We start from the raw sequence: 19,440 nt of genomic DNA, 5'->3' as shown, positions 1-19,440 counted from the left end.
CTGCTTGCTTCTGATGATTTCCTTTTGCTAACCAATGAGTGTTTGCGTTATATGACTCATCCAATTAAACTAGTTTTCACTAGATGTGGATGGAGCCAATGATCTGCATTGGATGGCGCACATGACGTGAAATAAATTATTATAAACATTAAACCGAAGCCAAGAGTAACGAGTAACGTTTGTTTTAAAAATTTAAGGAATAGAAAGTATAGATACGTGTGTGAAAATGTAATGAGTAGACGTTAGAAGTAGGAAGAAAAATAAGTTGTGTGCTTAAGTACAGTAACAAAGTATTTGTACTTTGTTACTTGACACCTCTGATATATATATAAAGATTTTCCTTTCTACACTTTAAGAAATATAATTGATTAATTACAACATAGGAATGTAAGGTGTTTTAAACCAATAAAAAATCCAGTAACAATAGGTTTCTATTCCAGCCTTCACGTGTTTAACTACAAAAAGATGAAAAAAATGTAAAAGCTTACAAAATATACATTGCAATAATGAATTAATATCTATCACTAAATTATTATAAGCAAAGTGCTTTACAAAATCAAATGTTGCTGTTTTTTTTAGATGGCCTGAGCCCCTTGTTTCCAATCTTTTGTTCCTCAGTTGTGTCTATTTTTTTTATAACTGTAAATGACACCTTATGGGTTGACATAAATGTTATAACCTTGTTAAGATTGCAGTTTATTCAGTTTATCTTGATTTCTGTGAAATGAGAGCATAGAGAGTTATCTACTTAGGGTAAGATATCAACTTAGATTCTTAGGCTGAACTTTTCCCTAAAGATGCGAAAATAATCACAATTTCACATTTGACTTCAGGAAAAATAATACAATCTACAGTGGGAGGCGCGCAGATCTAATTTAGGTATTTAATTGTTCAAATAAAGACATAAAAAACGCTGGGAAGGAGTTGCTCTGTGTTTTTGCCATAGACACTCCACCTTAGCTCCCAGAAAGCAATGACGTAATGAATCTATCCTTTGACAGGAAACCACAATTCCCAGGATGCACTTGGAATTGCTGTGGCTGCTGAACGGGGGAAGGGAAGCTGAGATTGGAGGGGGAAACAATCAGAAACTCAGGTACTTTTAAAATGCTTCTTGTCGTATAGTAAGGCTGGACTTGTATTTAATATATTGTGGGATTACTTAGTAGATATAAAAAAAACTGAAGTAGATGTAATGAGCGCGTTGTCTTCAGATGTGGAGATCGACTCCATCTCCGTTACAGTTCAGCAGAGCTCCAGCTAGCTTCGTTAAATAGTTAGCCTGGGAGCTGGCTTTTCTTCTCTACGTTTAGTGGGAACTGGTTGCTTAAGTGCGCAGGTGATTTTTGTCAGAAATGTTTAGAGTGTTTGGAGAGAGTTGGGACGGAGTTGCATGTCGGTGATGTCAGTGGTTGCATTCTCGGGTTGAGATAAAACTGTAGCTGCGTCTTTGTGCAGCGCGAGCGGGGCTGCTAGCTTTCTGGTTGCTACAGCTACGGGTTGCTAGCTGACAGTAGGAGCTGCCGCCCGCCCGCCTCCTCTGGAGGAGCCTGTCACCACTAAACCTCAGCTCTATGAGTCCCTCTGTCTCCATCCTCTCCACAATACTTTGAATTTTCAATAAAGTTCAGCATGAGCTCTCAGCTTTTGTTTGAATAAAAATTACAATAATCCAACAAACATTTTTTTTTATCGAAGTACAGATCCTCTACATAACTATAACTTATATTTTGTTAAAACATATTATGCATAAGGTCTTAAAAAATTTTTTGATCTAAAAAAGTTAAAGACTAAACGCATCTTAACTTTTTTTGCTGTTGTGATGCTTTAAGTGACCCCATTAAGCATTTACCTTTCGAGCTGTATGTCCTAACAATGTTTTTAATAGTTTCAGTTTTTGTTGTGTAGTTTAAATGATGGATATGTAAAATATAGAGGTGGGCGATACTGGGAATTTTCAATCGATACATTAAGTAAATACAGGGTCAGTATCGCCGATACGATACCGATACTTTTTAATATTTAAGCTTGATGTATCATAGAGCTGTTGACCCTTTAGTGTTTCAGTGATTTTATTTATTATTGCAATGGAATAACAATAATAGTGTTAATAATGTAATGTTAATAGTGTTAATAATCTACCACTTTTATTATATCTTTCCATTCTTAGGTGATTTTGTTTGTATTGTGTGCACTTTCCTGTTGCTTTAATTCTATAAAGTTCCACATCATGGGATAAATAAAGGATTAGCTAATGTTAGCACACTTAGATAACACATTTTAATGGGATAAATGTTCGGGGTTCTTTCAAAATCTTCATTACGCTTTCTGAGTGGGCTCCATTAATATATGACACATACACTCACCGGCCACTTTATTAGGTACCCCATGCTAGTAACGGGTTGGACACCCTTTTGCCTTCAGAACTGCCTCAATTCTTCGGGCATAGATTCAACAAGGTGCTGGAAGCATTCCTCAGGGAGTTTGGTCCATATTGACATGATGGCATCACACAGTTGCCGCAGATTTGTTGGCTGCACATCCATGATGCGAATCTCCCGTTCCACCACATCCCAAAGATGCTCTATTGGATTGAGATCTGGTGACTGTGGAGGACATTTGAGTACAGTGAACTCATTGTCATGTTCTAGAATCCAGTCTGAGTTGATTCCAGCTTTATGGCATGGCGCATTATCCTGCTGAAAGTAGCCATCAGAAGTTGGGTACATTGTGGTCATAAAGGGATGGACATGGTCAGCAACAATACTCAGGTAGGCTTTGGCGTTGCAACAATGCTCAATTGGTACCAAGGGGCCCAAAGAGTGCCAAGAAAATATTCCCCACACAATGACACCACCACCACCAGCCTGAACCATTGATACAAGGCAGGATGGATCCATGCTTTCATGTTGTAGACGCCAAATTCTGACCCTACCATCCGAATGTCGGAGCAGAAATCGAGACTCATCAGACCAGGCAACGTTTTTCCAATCTTCTATTGTCCAATTTCAATGAGCTTGTGCAAATTGTAGCCTCAGTTTCCTTTTCTTCGCTGAAAGGAGTGGCACCCGGTGTGGTCTTCTGCTGCTGTAGCCCATCTGTCTCAAAGTTCCACGTACTGTGCGTTCAGAGATGCTCTTCTGCCCACCTTGGTTGTAACGGGTGGTTATTTGAGTAACTGTTGCCCTTCTATCAGCTCGAACCAGTCTGGCCATTCTCCTCTGACCTCTGGCATCAACAAGGCATTTCCGCCCACAGAACTGCCGCTCACTGGATGTTTTTTCTTTTTCGGACCATTCTCTGTAAACCCTAGAGATGGTTGTGCATGAAAATCCCAGTAGATCAGCAGTTTCTGAAATACTCAGACCAGCCCTTCTGGCACCAACAATCATGCCACGTTCAAAGTCACTCAAATCACCTTTCTTCCCGATACTGATGCTCAGTTTGAACTGCAGGAGATTGTCTTGACCATTTCTACATGCCTAAATGCACTGAGTTGCCGCCATGTGATTGGCTGCTTAGAAATTAAGTGTTAACGAGCAGTTGGACAGGTGTGCCTAATAAAGTGGCCGGTGAGTGTAATATCTACATAGAAAGTTAAAGTTATAGTGGAGAATGTTCTTTTTCCGGGTGGATCATCAAAATAAATGGTAATAATACCGGTGGTGAGTCTGACATAATGAAAAAATTGCAAATCTTGTTTTGAAAAGTAAGCTTGTATGAGCGATGCAAAAACCGTTTAAACAGATCGTGCACAAGGAGAAATGGGCTCGTGCACACTCTCGCATACTTTTAATAAGCCTTCCCTTGGATACATGGTTATGCCCGTACAATTTTTATAAAACACTCGCCCTCTCCACTTTAAAAAAAATGCATGTGCAAGCCCATTTCTTTTTGTGCACGCTCTGCTTAAAGTCATAGGGAAGTCTTATCTGAATTTCAAATCATTCTAGCTTAAACATGTATATAAATGTACAGACCATATTGTCCCTGAAGGTTAGACAAATTCTATTTAAAAAAAATCCTGTCTTAAAATCTGTGGGGGTTTTTTCGTTATTTTATGCAGGCCAGTTTTTACACCTAAATTCTGCCAATCGTATATCAATGGTCATCTGTCAATCAAATTTTTTCTGTCCTAGTATCTTGATTCATATGTCGCAGCTAATATAGAATCATTTACTTTACAATTCCATTGAGTTCCGTCCCAGTGTTCACGGGGATGGACGTCTGTGTCTTCGGCAGGAGTAGAGCTAACAGAACTGGCTGCGTTGCGAGGCAAGGGCTCAAACATGTACGGCTGTAAGCCTTCTACACCAAACCAAGCTTCTGCCGCCCTGGCGTCCTCTTCCACGACATCTTTGCCCCCACTTTCCTCCTCTAAATGAAAAATGGATGACGGAGAAGACTCATCCACAACTTCTGACACAAAACTCTCCTCCTCTTGCATTTTTCTATTGTCCATAGCGCTCCTTGACATCGTCGTTTCTAAGTCACCAATTTAGTGCTACTTGGTCCCAATGTAATTTCCACCAATTTAGTGCTACTTGGTCCCAATGTAATTTCCCATTGAGAACCTACTAGCACTAAGTTGCTAACTGGTTAGCTGGATGCTTCCGAGACTCCGGCCACAACCAAACTTGCTTGCGAACCTTCTGCCACAACAATCATGCCCCCTTGATAATCAACCAGTCACATTCACTTTATTCACTCGTATAAAGTCAGGCACCACTCAGGAGAATTTGCAACTGCAACAGTTGGAACAGCCACTTCCCTACGACTTTAAAAGTTGCTGTTCTCAGAGCTCATACAAGCTTGCGGTGTAGCATACTTGTGCATAATTTTTGTATTCCATATAAATGCATAGCAGGTTGAACCATTATTGTAAGCTGTGTATGCTTTCCATGAGTACTGATTCTAATCTTTTACTATTGTTTGGTTTTGGTTAACAGGTTTGTGTCACTATAATGTTGTATTATTATAATTTTTTTTTACTTTTTAGATACTTTGGGCCTCCTGCTTTGGAGTTGGGCCAAACAAGAACTTTTCTCAATGCCCCCCATCGAGGTTTTTTGTTTTGGCTTCTTTGCTGCAGCCGAGCTTAAACAGTAACCCAGCTTTAGACAAATTGAATTTGTTCTGGTCGCCAGAATCATGAAGATTCTTGGACGGGGAGAGCCCAGGCTTGAAAAACAGCAACATCATGCAGCTTCTGTTTGCTTGTGGTGGGGCTGAGCTGTGGAGAAGAGGAAGGGTTTCATGACACTACACTGCGACTCTGATTTTGAGAGGATCTTGTTAACTTTCATACACAAATTCCTACACAATCAAGGCGTGTAAAGATCCCCAACCTTGGTTGCTTAAAAGAAAACAACAAGATGATCCGGACACATGGATCTCAGTGACGTTTCTGTGAAATCCGGTTGTTGACATGAAGATCTCTGCGCATGTGAGAAGAAAATGAGAAAAGCATAGAGACTTTCGCTCCCTACAGGTGTGCACTACAGAAACCATGCTGGCCTTTGCCGTGGCTCCCCAGCTCATCTTCTTTCATGACTTCAAAAGCCTTTAGAGGCCACTGTCAGGATCATCATCAACATTCAACAGGATTACGTGCAATGGAAGAAAACGCTGATGTCTCATCTCACACAGAGGTGTTTAATTTCCCTTTATATTTTCAATCTAAGCTTTAATCCCTTTGTAATTTAACACCTAAATCTTCTTCACCATTTAGTGTCTAGAAAGCTTCTGCTCCTTAAACAGTTCAAAGTTCATTTAAATGTGACTTTTAAGCAGGTCGCCACCCATGATGAAATCCCAGCCCATCGTCTGCTGCCTTAGCTGTAATCTCTGATCTGGCTTGCTTGCTTGGCAGGCTGCTGCAGTGGCAGCTGACATCGCATTTCTCTTATCCCTAACTTGGTTTTGTAGCCATAACATTACCTCTAGCAGCCTGCTCGGCTTCCTTGTGTCGTGCATCATTTCTAGACAGTTGGATAATTGTATCATGAATGCAACACTGCCAGTGAGGGTAACTTTTCTGAAAACCAAGATCACTTACTTTCTTATCGGACGGCTGTCTCTGCAGGGAGTTTCATTATAGAAATGATTAACAGTAAATGTTACATTTTTATTGCATTGTCTGAACTATTTTAGGCCTGAATAGTTCAAGATTCATTCATTCATCATAATGTAAGAACTGCTTTCATTACCTTTGGTTTTTTTGTACTTTTCCTTTTTTTTGTCCTTATTAGGGTCTAAATGTTTTGCCACGTGAGCATAAACCAATGGAGATCACCAATGGACATTCCACCTATAAGCCTGTAAGCTAAAGTCACTTCTCTCTGGTCCTATATAATCAATGCAGCTCAAGAGATTTTTCTCAGTTTCTGAGTCTACTTTTCTAACTGCTGTTTCTATGCAGGTCATTAATGGAGTGGTTATAGGTCACAATGGAAAAGACCACACTAATGGCAGCGCATCATTCAGATCTCTGCCGGTAATAAATCCTTTATTTAAATTATTTTCTTCTCATGGGCACGATTGTCATTGCATTTGGGCTTTAGATTTGACTGTGAAACTCGGATTATGTCCCCTAACTCATATATAGTTTAATCTCCTATAATAACAAACTACTACCAGGTTAAATGGTCTACTACTTAAGCCCATTTAACCTTGTTTTCTAAAGCATACTTTGGTTTTAAGTAGGGCTGGATATTTTCAATTGAATTTGCGATATTATCGCAATTTAACAGAATGCAGTTTTCAAATCAGAGAGGAGTTGCAACAAGTGTGCAGATCCATGTGTACGAGTAGCGGCTACCACTTCTCCACACAGTTAAGTCCTGCGACAATAGATTCTTGATCTACAAGAAAACAGTGAAACCCTTGAGTTAAAACATATCCATGCTGTTGATTATTTGGATTTTGATCAAAGGTTTTAATTAAAATTACGGTAATACTTGTTGGGGAAAAAAAATCACAATTTAGATTTCTTTTGCAAAAGCATTTAGCCCTAGTTTTCTGCAAATTTTTTTTTATTATTTGATATTGTTCAAGCTGTAGTGTGTCACATTTCTTCAACTAGGAGAAAGTAGATTTTAATCTGAACCGATGTTAACCAATGGTTGAATACTATGCCAATAACTTCACCTCCATTATATCCAAGTCACATAAATTTCTTTTTGTCCCACTGCTCTTCTAAATTAGCTAGAAGTTCAGACTAAATGCTGAAATTGCATGTAAAAAATAATGTTTCGCACAGCTGCAATGGAAAAGCATTTTAAGCCTCACATGACACACGTGATCTGTAGCTGGACCTTACTGCCATGTAAAAAGATGAAGAAGACTGGATGCAGTTGGATGATGATGGCGCAGCATATTTGGATTCATGAGGAAATCATTTTTTTACATTAAGTTTGCACAAGGAGCGAGATGAAGCACTTAAGCCATGGCTGAAATATTGATGTACCATATTTTCCGGACTATAGAGCACACCTCAAGCCGCGCCCATTACATTTTTTGAGCCGCTGATATCTACTGAACTGTACCTCCAAACCTGTAGGGTGAGCTCTACATATAGCCCCTGGAGTGGGAACAAAGAAGAATGCTAGCTCCCATTAGCTTGTTGGCTCATAGCAGTAAGAGCTTCTACTAAAAAAGGGGGCTTTGTTGGCTCTTTATTTCAACTCTGCTGAAGTTGAGCCCAGTCTCCTCATTGGTTCGGCAGCTATAATGCATCAAATAAATATCAAAATGTGTGAATTCGGGTCATTTGTTCTCCGTCGTGCCTGCTGCTAGCATGTTGTGCTAAATAAAAATTAGCCCCTTATTCTTTCATTTCCAACATTGACTTCCCCCCCTGTGGTGGTTTGGGAAAAATCCACAGAAAAGCTGCTCCTTCTTATAAGCTGTATGGTTCAAAGTGTGGCGAAAAAAAGTAGCAGCTTTTAGTCCAGAAAATACGGTATACCTCGTGTGTTTACCACCAGCGCTGCCACGTTGTCTTCAAGAGTTATCATGTCAACTAACGTATTCAGGTGCAATTTTATTTCTTTTTATGGGTATTTTATATTGAGTGGAAAAACTGCAATTGCAGAAATTTGCCTTTTTGAAATTTGTAGAATATCAACATAAATCTGTGCACCGTTATAATGGAAATGCAGCCAGTGTCAGTTATAAAACAAAAATGGGTATCACTTAAAATCGTAATCAGTTTTTCAGGCTTTTTAGAGATCAGTGGTTGGCCATAAACCTCTAGATGTTGTAAAATATTCAAAGCCTAAAATGAGTTTGACATTCATGCTCCTTGTGTAAGCATCTAGCAGGCACTAAACATATTAGCAGAATATCCTGTAACGCAGCCTGTGTTCATTGTTCAGATTTCAGCGCTAAAGCAAAATGGCCTTCTGCAGAGCCTGGCAGCTGGTGGAAATAAGGCCAGTCCCACAGGTAACGCACACATACACTTCTTCACACCTGGATTGGTGTATATAATAAATACCAAGCAGCTGATGAAGATGATGCTGCTCCTGGTTGAAGGCTGCAGGGAAAATGTGTTTATGGAGCATAATGTGAAAACAGTGGGGTAATCATTTTTCACCATTTTAATGAATGATTTTTCTTTTGTTTTCTAGAGGATGCGGAGGATGCAGAGTTGGAAAAGGCCAAGCAGGAGTGGGAGACTCTAGATAACATCCAACCAGGTCAGGTTTATAAATATGTTTTTATTTATATGTATAGGAAACCTGCAAGGTAAACTTGCAAACCTACTGGATTGTTTAGTCAAGGGCTTGATTGCAATTATTAAGAACGGCCTGGGGATTAGAGATATCAAATTTACTCAAGAGTGTTATTGTGATGCTCCAATCCAGTTTTTGCTGATTCAGACTTTGAAGCCTAATAAACTGAAATTCTTCAGCATTCATGACAGATTAGAAAGTGATATAATAGTTGGTGAGGGTGAGTATAACTAACTTTTATATACAGTTTAATACATGGACAAAATTATTGAGGGTTTAAAGTTTTAACGCTGTAGTTAGTATTGATAACATCAGATTCCAAATTACAGCTTTGAGTCAGATCCTGAAACTATATGCCTACATGGTAGCAAAGGAGCCTAAATGGACAGAAGACTCTTCTCAAAGGTCCTGCTGACTTTCTTTTCTTTTCTTTTTCTCTCACTTAAATTTAAAAAATCTCCATTCTTTACCACGAATAATTTGTGATTTAGATGAACAGCTGATGAAGCCAGTGTAGCTGTAAGGGTCTGTGTTCTAAAAGACAAAATGTCCTGAAATGCCCCAACAGCTCTAAGCGAGGACTCAAACCCCACCCCACTCATCTCCTTCAATGAAGCTCTGCAGTACTTCCAGACCACAGACCTCGGAGACCTGCTGGTAAGAAAAGCCCTTTTTATTGCCTGTGTCACAAACTCCAGCTTCATATGTAATATAACAATAGTTTGAGGTCTTTTTCTTGTGTTTTTGTTTTTCCAAAAAAAAAAAAAAAACCGATAGCTGAAATTTGATATTTCTTTTCAGTCATCAGCATCAGCGTAAACTTTAACGATTCGCTTCGGTCCTGTTTGTACAACACTGGCAAATGGAAGAGAAAAATCCAAGCTTTGAATCTTGGATCTAATAATTAAGTGTAAACCGTTTATTAGCTATTTAATGTTTTTTTTTTTTTTTTCCTCCACTGTAGAAAAACATCCAGCCAACTATTCGCAGGACCGGTCTGGCTGCGATTGCACATTTCCTGTTTGGTCCACCGCGGCTGCACAGGGAGCTCCTGGAGGAGAGGGATCTCGTCTTTGCCATTGCCCAGTGTGAGTGTCCGGTTGGCCAGTTTCAGGCGTAAGATTTATAATTGTATTAATTGATAACCAAGTTAATCTTTGCTTGTGTCTAGGTCCCGTTGATAACAGCCAAACGGTCCACATGCGTGTCCTGCAAACCATCAATAAAAGGCTGATTGGAACCAGGCTGGACTGTCCTCGCTACGGTTCGCACTGGGAAAACATCGGCTTTCAGGGTTAGACCCTCATAAACTATTTAATTGTAATTTTATGGCATCATTTGGGGAATTTTTGCAGTGAATTAATTTGATAGCATGACTTGCTTGTGATAGTTTTTTTTTTTATTTATCTTTAATTTGATTTATGAGTTTTTCTCCTCATTTTTATTTTTTTTTCTCCCCTAATTATTAAGAAAAGCCGAGGGTCACTGTATCTGGCTATGCGCAAAGCAACCCTGCTCATATGCCGTGCTTTAAGCAAAAGATTCTGCTACAATTGGCTGTTTCTTATTTCAGGTTTGTTGGTTAGTGCAGGTTTGTTCATCCCGCAGAGACGGGCATTTTCACTACCACGCCGCGCAATTGGCAGCCGTGCAGCTAGTTTGTAAGCTATCTGGACCAGTAGCCATTTCTGGACATTTTAAAATATGCCGTTCAATACACAACCTCAAAACACAATCCCATCTATCCATCCATCATCTGACACGGTTGTCCCCATTGGGGTCATCTCCAGCAGTCAGTGGGCGAGAGGGGGGGTACACCCTGGACAGGTTGCCAGTCCATCGCAGGGCAACACAAGACACACACAGGACAAACAACCATTCATGCACACACTCACACCTAAGTACAATTTAGAGAAGCCAATTAATCTAACAGTGTTTTTGGACTGTGGGAGGAAGCTGGAGTACCCAGAGAGAACCCATCCATGCTCAGGGAGAACATGCAAACCATGCAGAAAGGCTGGGAATCGAACCCAGAAACTTCTTGCTGCAAGACAGCAGTGCTACCCACTGCTCCACCGAACACAATCCCATTTCTTCTAATACAACCGCGTCTAGGTAATCTCGCGCCCCCCCCCCCCCCCCCCCCCGTGTTACTGAACCCCCACTCCCATCCACCATTCTCCTACTAAACTTGGTTTTGGCTAGTGATGCCTTCTGATAATCTCCAAAAGACACATCATCATAGCATTTAGACTTAATCGCTGGTGTTGCTATAAAGCTCACGTTGACAAGTTGATTTTCCCCTCCTGCACACTGGAAATCCGCCACTACGCCGGAGGACCCTGCAGTTCCAAACAACAAAAGATTTTTTTTTTTTTGTTTAAACAAACTTCTCACTCACTTGTAGTTATATCGTTTGCTGTTTTGTGTGACGCTTTCGCTTGCTAAACTACAACCTAAGAGTAATACTGCAGCCACAGAAACTCTGGGAAGCCAAAAACGCACCAATTATTTATTTTGTTATTTTTTTAATCGCCAGCACCAAATAATTCGAATTAATTCATTGAATCGACTTTTTGCCCAGGTCTATTTTAAAGCCAGCTAAGTTATTAGGGTCATGCTCTTCTGTGGCCGCTCCATATATGGCTCCTAACCTTAAAATGTCAAACTGTGGTTTGGTGGGGTGTTTTGCAGGTACAGACCCAGCCACTGATCTACGTGGAACCGGATTTCTTGGACTGATGCACACTCTCTACTTTGTGATGGACCCAGAAACTCTCCCTTTGGCGAGAGATATCTACAAGCTGTCGCAGCATCCTACACAGGTGCCGTCAGATCAAAGGACACAGTCCTAAAGAACTTTAATCAAATGACTAACTTAATTTTCAAAGTTATATCATAAATAAAATTGTAAAAATATAATTCTGAATTGTAAAAAATAATCAGAGTAAATGTCCCTGACTGTTTGTTTATACTTTACCCTGCTGGATAACGAAATTATCTGTAGTGTGTCTGGATTATTACTTATCAGCAACTGTTCTGTTTGGTCTTTACTTATTGGATAAAAGTCTAATGAATAATTAGATTGTGGCTTTAAGCAGTATGTAAGTATAATTTATATCAATACATCATTATGGTGTTTTTTTGTGTCTTAGAACTTCCCATTCTGTGTGATGTCAATCAACATGACCCACATTGCTTTGCAAGCTCTGAGAGAGGAGGCCCTGTCCAAGTGAGTCATGCCTACTAAACAGCTGTTTTTTTTTATATTGTCCAAGAAAAATTGAAAGAAACCCTCTGGAAACATCAGATCTAATTAGGGTTAAAATCATAAAATGGACTCAGTAGTGTTTAGGAACAAAATGTTTTTTAAGAACTCCCATGTAGTTGTCATCGAACCGGGAACTGAACTCTATAGATGCGCTTAATCTGTTTGGATGGACCTGTTACCCAAATGCTGCTGCACCCCATAAAAATATTAGGCTAATAATAATGGATTCTCCTACAGCCGTCTGTCTTCTCAATCACTATAACTGTATGTTTATATCTGTGTTTATCTATGTAGCTTATAAATATGATCCAATGTTAATAATTATTTTATAATTTATGCTTCTTTGTAATATAAATGCGATATTCAATGTATGTTCATATACAATTATTTATATCTATGTAAAGAAATGTATATATACATATACATTTCTTTACATAGATATAAATAATAAAAAAGATGAATTAATATATTATAGGATGTGCGCTTTGGCAAATTCATATTCATCACATATGAGTATTTTCAGTTTAATACGATTAAGAATATTTGAATGCGCTGAAACATGTTTCCTCACACGTGTGGCTATGATTGCTGTATTTATAGGCTTTGCTGTACAGAAAGAGTTAAAAGCTTCGTATTCAAAGAGTTACAACTGATTAAATCCACCAATAATTCATTGATCCTGCCTAAAAGTATTAGACTGAGTGGAACGGCTGACCTTCCCAAGATGGCGGTCCCATGGCTCCACAAAGTTTAACCCTTTTTTTCTACCTATGCCTAAATGTTCATTAGCACTAAAGTTAGTTTACAAAATATGTCAGATAGTAATATACATGTTTTAAATATCTAACCTCAGAGGGCTGATTTTGTTGAATATGTTGTAGGATGTTTAATTTCAAATGCCATTTATGTTAGATTCACTAGATGAATTTATTTAAGTGGTTCAAAGAACAGAGGGAGACAAACTAATGAAGGAAAGAGAGTTATGAGGAAAATTACTTAATCTTCAGTGTTGATTCTTCCCACTAGCTTAGCAATTAGCCACTATGCTACCCAAAAACTTATGGATGCTAACTTACTATGGCTCCATCCAGGCTGTATGATTTGGTCGGTCTGTCCTCAAACACCGAACCGGCAGCTGTACATCTTTGCATGCAGACTTGGCAGGTCGTATCCATCCAAGCCTTCTAAACATTACTGATGGCTGGGACTGAAGCTGCATCAGTCCCGCCTATATCACGGCTAATGGCTCTGCAGCGAGCGTCCTCTCCAGTTTGTTGGTGTTGGACACATGTTGAGCGAACGGATGGGAGATTTAAATAACTGCCAGCTCAGGTTGGTGCGCAAAATGGAATAAGTAAACACTATTAGGGGAGTGGAGGCCTAGTGCGCGTCAATGCCAGAGGTTCTGAGTTCAAGCCCCACTCCCACAGACTGCCACTCTGGGTCTCTGAGCAAGACCCTTAACCCCCACACTGCTTCCCGAGCACCGCACAATGGCAGCCCACTGCTCCCCAAGGGGATGGGTTAAATAAAGTTGAATTCTATTCTCTATTCTTCTATTCTATCAAGACAAACATGTTTGGTATATTGCTTCACTTTTACGTCAACATATGATTTTTGGTGGGTTTTTTGTAAAATAGCAGATGACTAGGCCCCATTATTGCATTGTTTTAGAGTGTATAAATTTTTGTTTCCTTTTGTTTCATAAATGTTTCGTATTTTTGCTCTCTTTCTCTGTTTGTTCCAGGGAGTGCAATCGTCGTCAACAAGTGGTCGGGGTGCTGAATGAGTTTTATGTCGCGGCATTTCTCCACGTGTACCAGCTGTGGAAGACCCAACAGAAGACAATAGCTGACTCTGGCTTTGTGCTGAAAGGTAATAAGACAAAAGAGATGTTTTCAATAAAACACCTGAAAATAAATTTCTAGCTTAAAAACAGTTTTAAAAGAAATCCTCTAATATTTGCTTCCATTATTAAGTTAAGTTACTGTCATATTTGAATCACTGACTATAATCTGGCTGTATCATTTGTTAAGTGGCTTGAGATGACGTGCTGTATAAATAAACTCAATTAAATATTTCTAAGGGAATTAGTGAATTGCGTTAGTTTTATAACCAACAGTATTTTTAAAATAAAGCCTCGTTTTTCCTTTTTAAAGCTTGTTTGGTTGTCCGTCTGCAGAGCTCAACATGAGTCTATTATTTCCCTGTCTTTGTAACCAACAGAAGTGGAGCTGTTTGCCAAAAAGAACCCCAAGCAGATGCTGCGCCGACTAGAGGTCTTCCTGAAAGAGAGGCAGGCAGGTGGAGTCCCACGTGGGACATCGCCAGACCCTCAGGGCCAACAGCCCTCTCCCAGCTTGGGGGAGAGAGGGGCTAAAGCTGGGGCGGGGCAGGGAAGCAGGGCAGAGGAGTTGCACTTCACAGGAGTGTGTGATCTCCCGCCGGACATGGAGGGAGAGGCCAGACTTATCTAAATTAGAGTCTGTGTGTGAGAGTGAGTGAGCTGTCCACCCCATGAAGAGATACATCTAATAATCTATGTGTGAATGACTTAGTCAAAGCTAAAACCGCTCAGCAGGCGCTGATCTGAGGTCTGCTATCTGGATCTTCTTCCTACAATGCTGAGGTGCTGCACTTTGATCAGATTAAGATTAGTGTTTTTTCAGTTATGTATGATTTATGATTATTTAATATATCCTTTAAACTTGGGACAAAAGATCTAAATAAAATGATGAGAGTTAAAGTATATGTAGGTATTTTAATGTAAGATGTCATTAAAGCAAAGGAAGTGAATAATTGCACTTTTCTCTAGTTGTCGTAGCCAAAATAACAGCTGCCAAATTCCTATTGTTAAACTCGTCTAGACGTCCAAAATGTACACGCTCATGTCTCAAGGGTTTCTCAGTGAATCAAGGAGCTTCTGTTTTTGCATTAGAAACGATGCAACGAGTTTAAGGCCATCCGCTTCGGTTTGTTCCTGTGCTGAGTGAGAGGATAGGAAAAACCCAGAGAGGGTTTAGAGTTCTTTCATCAGGGATCAGAAATGGCTTATTGACCTTGATTTTTCTTATTTTTCTAAGAAACTTTATACAGTAGGATTTGAATGCGGCTTGATTTGAAGGTGGGTATATTTTTGGGTTTAATATAAAACGGTGACTGGAACGTGAAGGGACGTTTAGTCCTGGTGATAAGAGATTAACTAGGAAACCTTAAATCTTATTTTTTAAAGATGACCATTTTAACCTTTACGAGTAGGACGCTCGTCCATTTGCTTCTGACTTCTCTGCTGTGTATGAAGGCACTTCAGACAGATGGTTAGGTAAACATGATCTCTTATCAAAACATGAGTTTTCTCCTTTCATGACTTGTTGCAGCTCCTGGAAAGATGCCTGATTTATGTGCGTTAGGCATGGGCCGGCATGAGATCGTCATACGATTAGCTTCAGAAAAACACCACAAATATATCATTTGTGAACCAAAAACTTCAAACAAAAATAAATGTTAGGCTCCATATATTTTTTTTTTTTTTTTTTGACAAATAAAAATCAGTTTATCTAACTTAAAACAGGACTACCTTAGTAATACTGTCTAGCAGAGGTGGGTTGTTTCTACTTGTATGTACTCAGTAATTTACTGCAGTAAATATACCCACATTTTAAGGTTTAACGGAAGTAATTTTATCCTTTTTTTGTCCTATTTTTTAGTTTTTTGGCTACTTTACCTATCACTACTTCACTTCACTAAGAGAAGAAGAAGCTGGTTCCACACAAAAAAAGCACCTAGCACAAAGAGTTAGCCTAATATTAATTAGCATTCTTGTTTCTACTCATTGTTTTAATTACCTTCCGTAAATGTTTATTTCCTGAGGTTGTTTTTTTAAGTTTTGTTATTATTTATTTATTTTTTTTTTTTCACAAAACATAAAAAAAGAATAATGTTTCACTAAAAAAGAAAATGTGATGGACAACTGCCGAAAAACCCTCAAGGGGCTTAATGAGTGGCAGTCTCCATTAAAACAAATATATTTCACCATTTCAGACATCTATATGATATTGTGTAAAAAACAAAAACATGATGTGGAATTTTTTTTTTTTATCCTAGATATATAATTTTGAAACTGTTATTTATTCATATTTTATTTTTAGTCTTTTAATGTACCAGAAGCTGTTCAGAACTTTATATATTTTCATGTTGAATCTAAATATAAATTCTATGGTTACTCCATAATTAAGTATCCTTTTTACCAAATACCTTTTTACTCTTACTAGAGTCATTTCTTAGATGGAAGTAGTGCTTCTCTTACTCGAGTACAACTTCTGGGTTCTCTACCCACCTCTGCTATCAAGTGGCGCTCTCTTTCTCTTTTTTTCTGCACCATCGTTCTGTTTTTGAATATATTTGTTTATCCTTGAAAAGAAAATATGTGCAAGCAGTCCTCCTTTTTTTTTAAATGAGTGAAGGGAGAGTGCAGTAGCCTTTTAGCCAGCTGATTGGCAGTGCACAGGACCGTGTGTGGAGCCCCATAGCCAGAGAAAACTCCACTCACACTGCACCTCCTCTGGCATTTTTATTAAAAGGACTTTAAACCATAGAGAGGATTTTTGCAGTTCTGAAAGCAGAACTTGAAGGAACCTTGGTGTTCCTTGATGCTGTGGCCAGCCCATGCTTAGCGTGTGTGTGCTCAGACCCAGACGGAGCCAAGAGTCTGATCTGAACGTTCTCAACATTCCGTTATAAAGCGTGTGATTGTAATCGTATTTATTCTTAGCTTATTTCTTTTATCTTGAACAAATGTTCCTTGTGTGGATGGTTGTGTGTGAATGTGGTGAACTAATTGATCTGATGCTGATGAAGGGTGCCTCTCCTAGGAGATGTATGGTACAGTATGCAATCCTTGCTCTGTCTCTATGATAATCAAAAACACTAGTGCTGTATGATGATAGAAATCGTTCTTAATTTCAGGGTTTGTGCACTCGTGCAAGCGAATGTGTATGCGTGCGAGTCGCAGTGACAGGAACTGACTACAGATGGGGGTTGATTTCTTCTGCACACAATAACACCAGCTTTGCAGACTCCCTCGATGCACCAAGCTGCAGATGCGGTACTTGCGTTACGCTTTAATGGTACATTAGGTTGGCTTGGACAGTATTTATCAGGCAAATATATAATTTTCTGTGTTGCCTACAGCGGTCCTGTGGACTGGAGAGGGTCGAGTTTCTCTGTGAAGTTGGTTTGTGTGGCTATAGAAACCACCCCCCATCGCCGTAACCTCAATCTGTAGCATGTTCAGGTAGCTCTAGTACTGTAGCATCCTTTAGCCTCCTCCTCTTCGTACAGCTTGTTGATGTCATGTCTCGGTTCCCGTCTAGTGTCGATGAGTGTGAAAACTGTTACTACTATAGCACATGCATTTCATAGCTTTCTTCAGCCTCCTCAGTCAGCATGTCAAGTTTTCCGATGAGATGCAGGATCATGTTATTGAGGTCAAGCGTGGCAGTGATGGAAGGCCCGGGCCCTCACAGCGGGGCAACAAAGTGTTGAACGCATGCAGGTCCTGGTAACAACCAAAGTGAGCCACGCATACAGGGACATTAAAACCCAGTAGCACATACTTTTTATTATTTGTCTTAAATTGGAGTGAAACAAGGAGTAAATATGAAGGATTGTTAAAAAGCTTTCTTTCAGGGAGGACAACTTTAATGAGAAACTAATTCTTTTTAACCTCAAAACTTAGAAGTTTTGGATGCATTTTTTTATGCACTTTGATTTCAGTTCATAGATGCTAATGGGTTTCAAGTCAGTTGATTTGTGTGTGCCACTCTATCAGCTTTATATTGTATAATGGTATTCATCTCTATACTTATTCAGTAGAACCCATGTCCTGTATTTATAGAACCATTATTTATCCTGCACTTGCTGCTATTGCACTTCTGGTTAGAACTTACCTGCATTTCATTGCCTTGTACCTGTACCTGTGCAATGACAATAAAGTTAAATCTAATCTAATTGTATCTAAAAGTAGTTGATGTTTCTGATTGCCACAAAATTTACCCAATTTCAATTAAATTTTCAACAGAAATGTTCCCCTTAGAAACGTCTTCTGAATAATTTGTGCTTTGAATTGCAGCAACAATAAAAAGGACTATAGAATAAAAAACAACCCACCCACCAGTAAAAAAAACCCCACATGATAATGGCCAATACTTGTTAATCAAAATTCTTTCATTTTTTTTTTCATTCTCATTTAATCAGACTAGATTCTCCCTTTATCTCATTTACATTTATTTGTTTTAAATCTTTGTAGTAAATATTTAATGTTAGATTCAAACTTCTGTTTCTCCAGCAGTGCAGTCCTCTTTAGATAGCCTTCCTAGAGGTCTTCGGATCGAGTACGTCAATAGGTTCTAGCTCCTTTGTTGCAGGACAGTATTGCAACAATTAGCTGAAAAAGTCTTGAGATACCTGTTGTGAAATGAATAAACCTTTTTATACGCCATTAATGGGCACTAAACTAGCTTATATCAATTTACACTCATAGGGAGCTGGATTGATTTTTAAACGCCTATAAATTTTATGGAATTTCTTCATATATTCAATGCATATTCCCATCTGGAATAATGGGCTAAAATTACTTGGGTTGTTACCAGAGATTCCCCCCTGCTGTATGTCCACTGGCTTGTCCCCTTTTCACCAGTTAGTCAGACCTGCTGCATTTGGGAAAGCTCAAATATATAACACATGCAAGTTTTTACTACACTGGCAACCGCACTTATTCCAACATCTAAATTGATCCTCACCGTTCCCGTTCTCCATTAGTATGACTTGAAGTATGAGCCGATGTTGTTTGCTGAATGTTGGAGTAGGTTTTCTTTCTGGTAGGGGTGTAGGGGGGTCTGGAAAATTTGCACTGTTGTAGATATTTGAGACGTATGCGTGACGTATGCAAGAGGAAGCAGGCCATCTTGAATAGCCATATTGTGATTTTCATTTTCCCGCCCAGCTCATGAGACAGGCTTTGTGAAGTCGGGTTCGGAGATGAGCTGCACCATCGCGATGATCTCATACTAAGTTTAAGGAGGTTTTAAGCTGAAGAGCAGCGCTGCGTATGTAAATCAGGACGTTTGTACATAGAGAATTAATGATTGTAACTGTATGATTGTCTGTAGGGCATTATACTGAAACACATTGCTTACCTCAAGACTTGAGACTAATCTTCCTTTCTCTCTTTCTCTCCTGTCGTTTGGCCTCCCTCTCAGGCTCGTTTTGCTTCCCTCTATTCTGGCCTTCTTTTTTTACATACCTAATTGGAAATGTTATATAATTTATAGTCGGCGCCTAAATATGTTAGCCATTTAACACAAAAAGCTGGTCGATGTTCTATGTATTCTATTTAAGAAAATTCTATAGGCCCGCAGGCTCTGATGCACA

The 19,440-nt window shown here is 39.2% G+C and overlaps 1 protein-coding gene across 1 annotated transcript; it reads left to right on the top strand.

Moving 5' to 3' along the window:
* The first annotated feature begins 999 nt into the window (after positions 1-999).
* elmod3 (ELMO/CED-12 domain containing 3) lies at positions 1,000-14,655 on the top strand. The gene is made up of 13 exons (XM_038287286.1): positions 1,000-1,096; positions 5,000-5,651; positions 6,252-6,320; positions 6,422-6,496; positions 8,379-8,448; positions 8,634-8,702; positions 9,307-9,395; positions 9,703-9,826; positions 9,910-10,032; positions 11,433-11,563; positions 11,894-11,970; positions 13,757-13,884; positions 14,236-14,655. Exons 2-13 carry the CDS (start codon positions 5,550-5,552, stop codon positions 14,484-14,486), a joined length of 1,308 nt encoding a protein of 435 aa, XP_038143214.1. The 5' UTR covers positions 1,000-1,096; positions 5,000-5,549; the 3' UTR covers positions 14,487-14,655.
* Positions 14,656-19,440: the final 4,785 nt, after the last annotated feature.

This window comes from Cyprinodon tularosa, unplaced genomic scaffold (assembly GCF_016077235.1).
Source record: "Cyprinodon tularosa strain WSP-4 unplaced genomic scaffold, ASM1607723v1 ctg238, whole genome shotgun sequence".
Taxonomy (NCBI): domain Eukaryota; kingdom Metazoa; phylum Chordata; class Actinopteri; order Cyprinodontiformes; family Cyprinodontidae; genus Cyprinodon; species Cyprinodon tularosa.
The sequence above is the reverse complement of the archived record's forward strand: the minus strand, read 5'-3'. Positions and strand labels throughout refer to the sequence as shown.

Bases quoted from the DNA above. Each gene is read 5' to 3' on its own strand.
- elmod3 (XM_038287286.1), top strand. From the start codon at position 5,550: ATGACTTCAAAAGCCTTTAGAGGCCACTGTCAGGATCATCATCAACAT. The intron at 6,497-8,378 runs GTAATAAATCCT...TTCATTGTTCAG, and splicing joins CATCATTCAGATCTCTGCCG to ATTTCAGCGCTAAAGCAAAA. The intron at 9,396-9,702 runs GTAAGAAAAGCC...CCTCCACTGTAG, and splicing joins CAGACCTCGGAGACCTGCTG to AAAAACATCCAGCCAACTAT.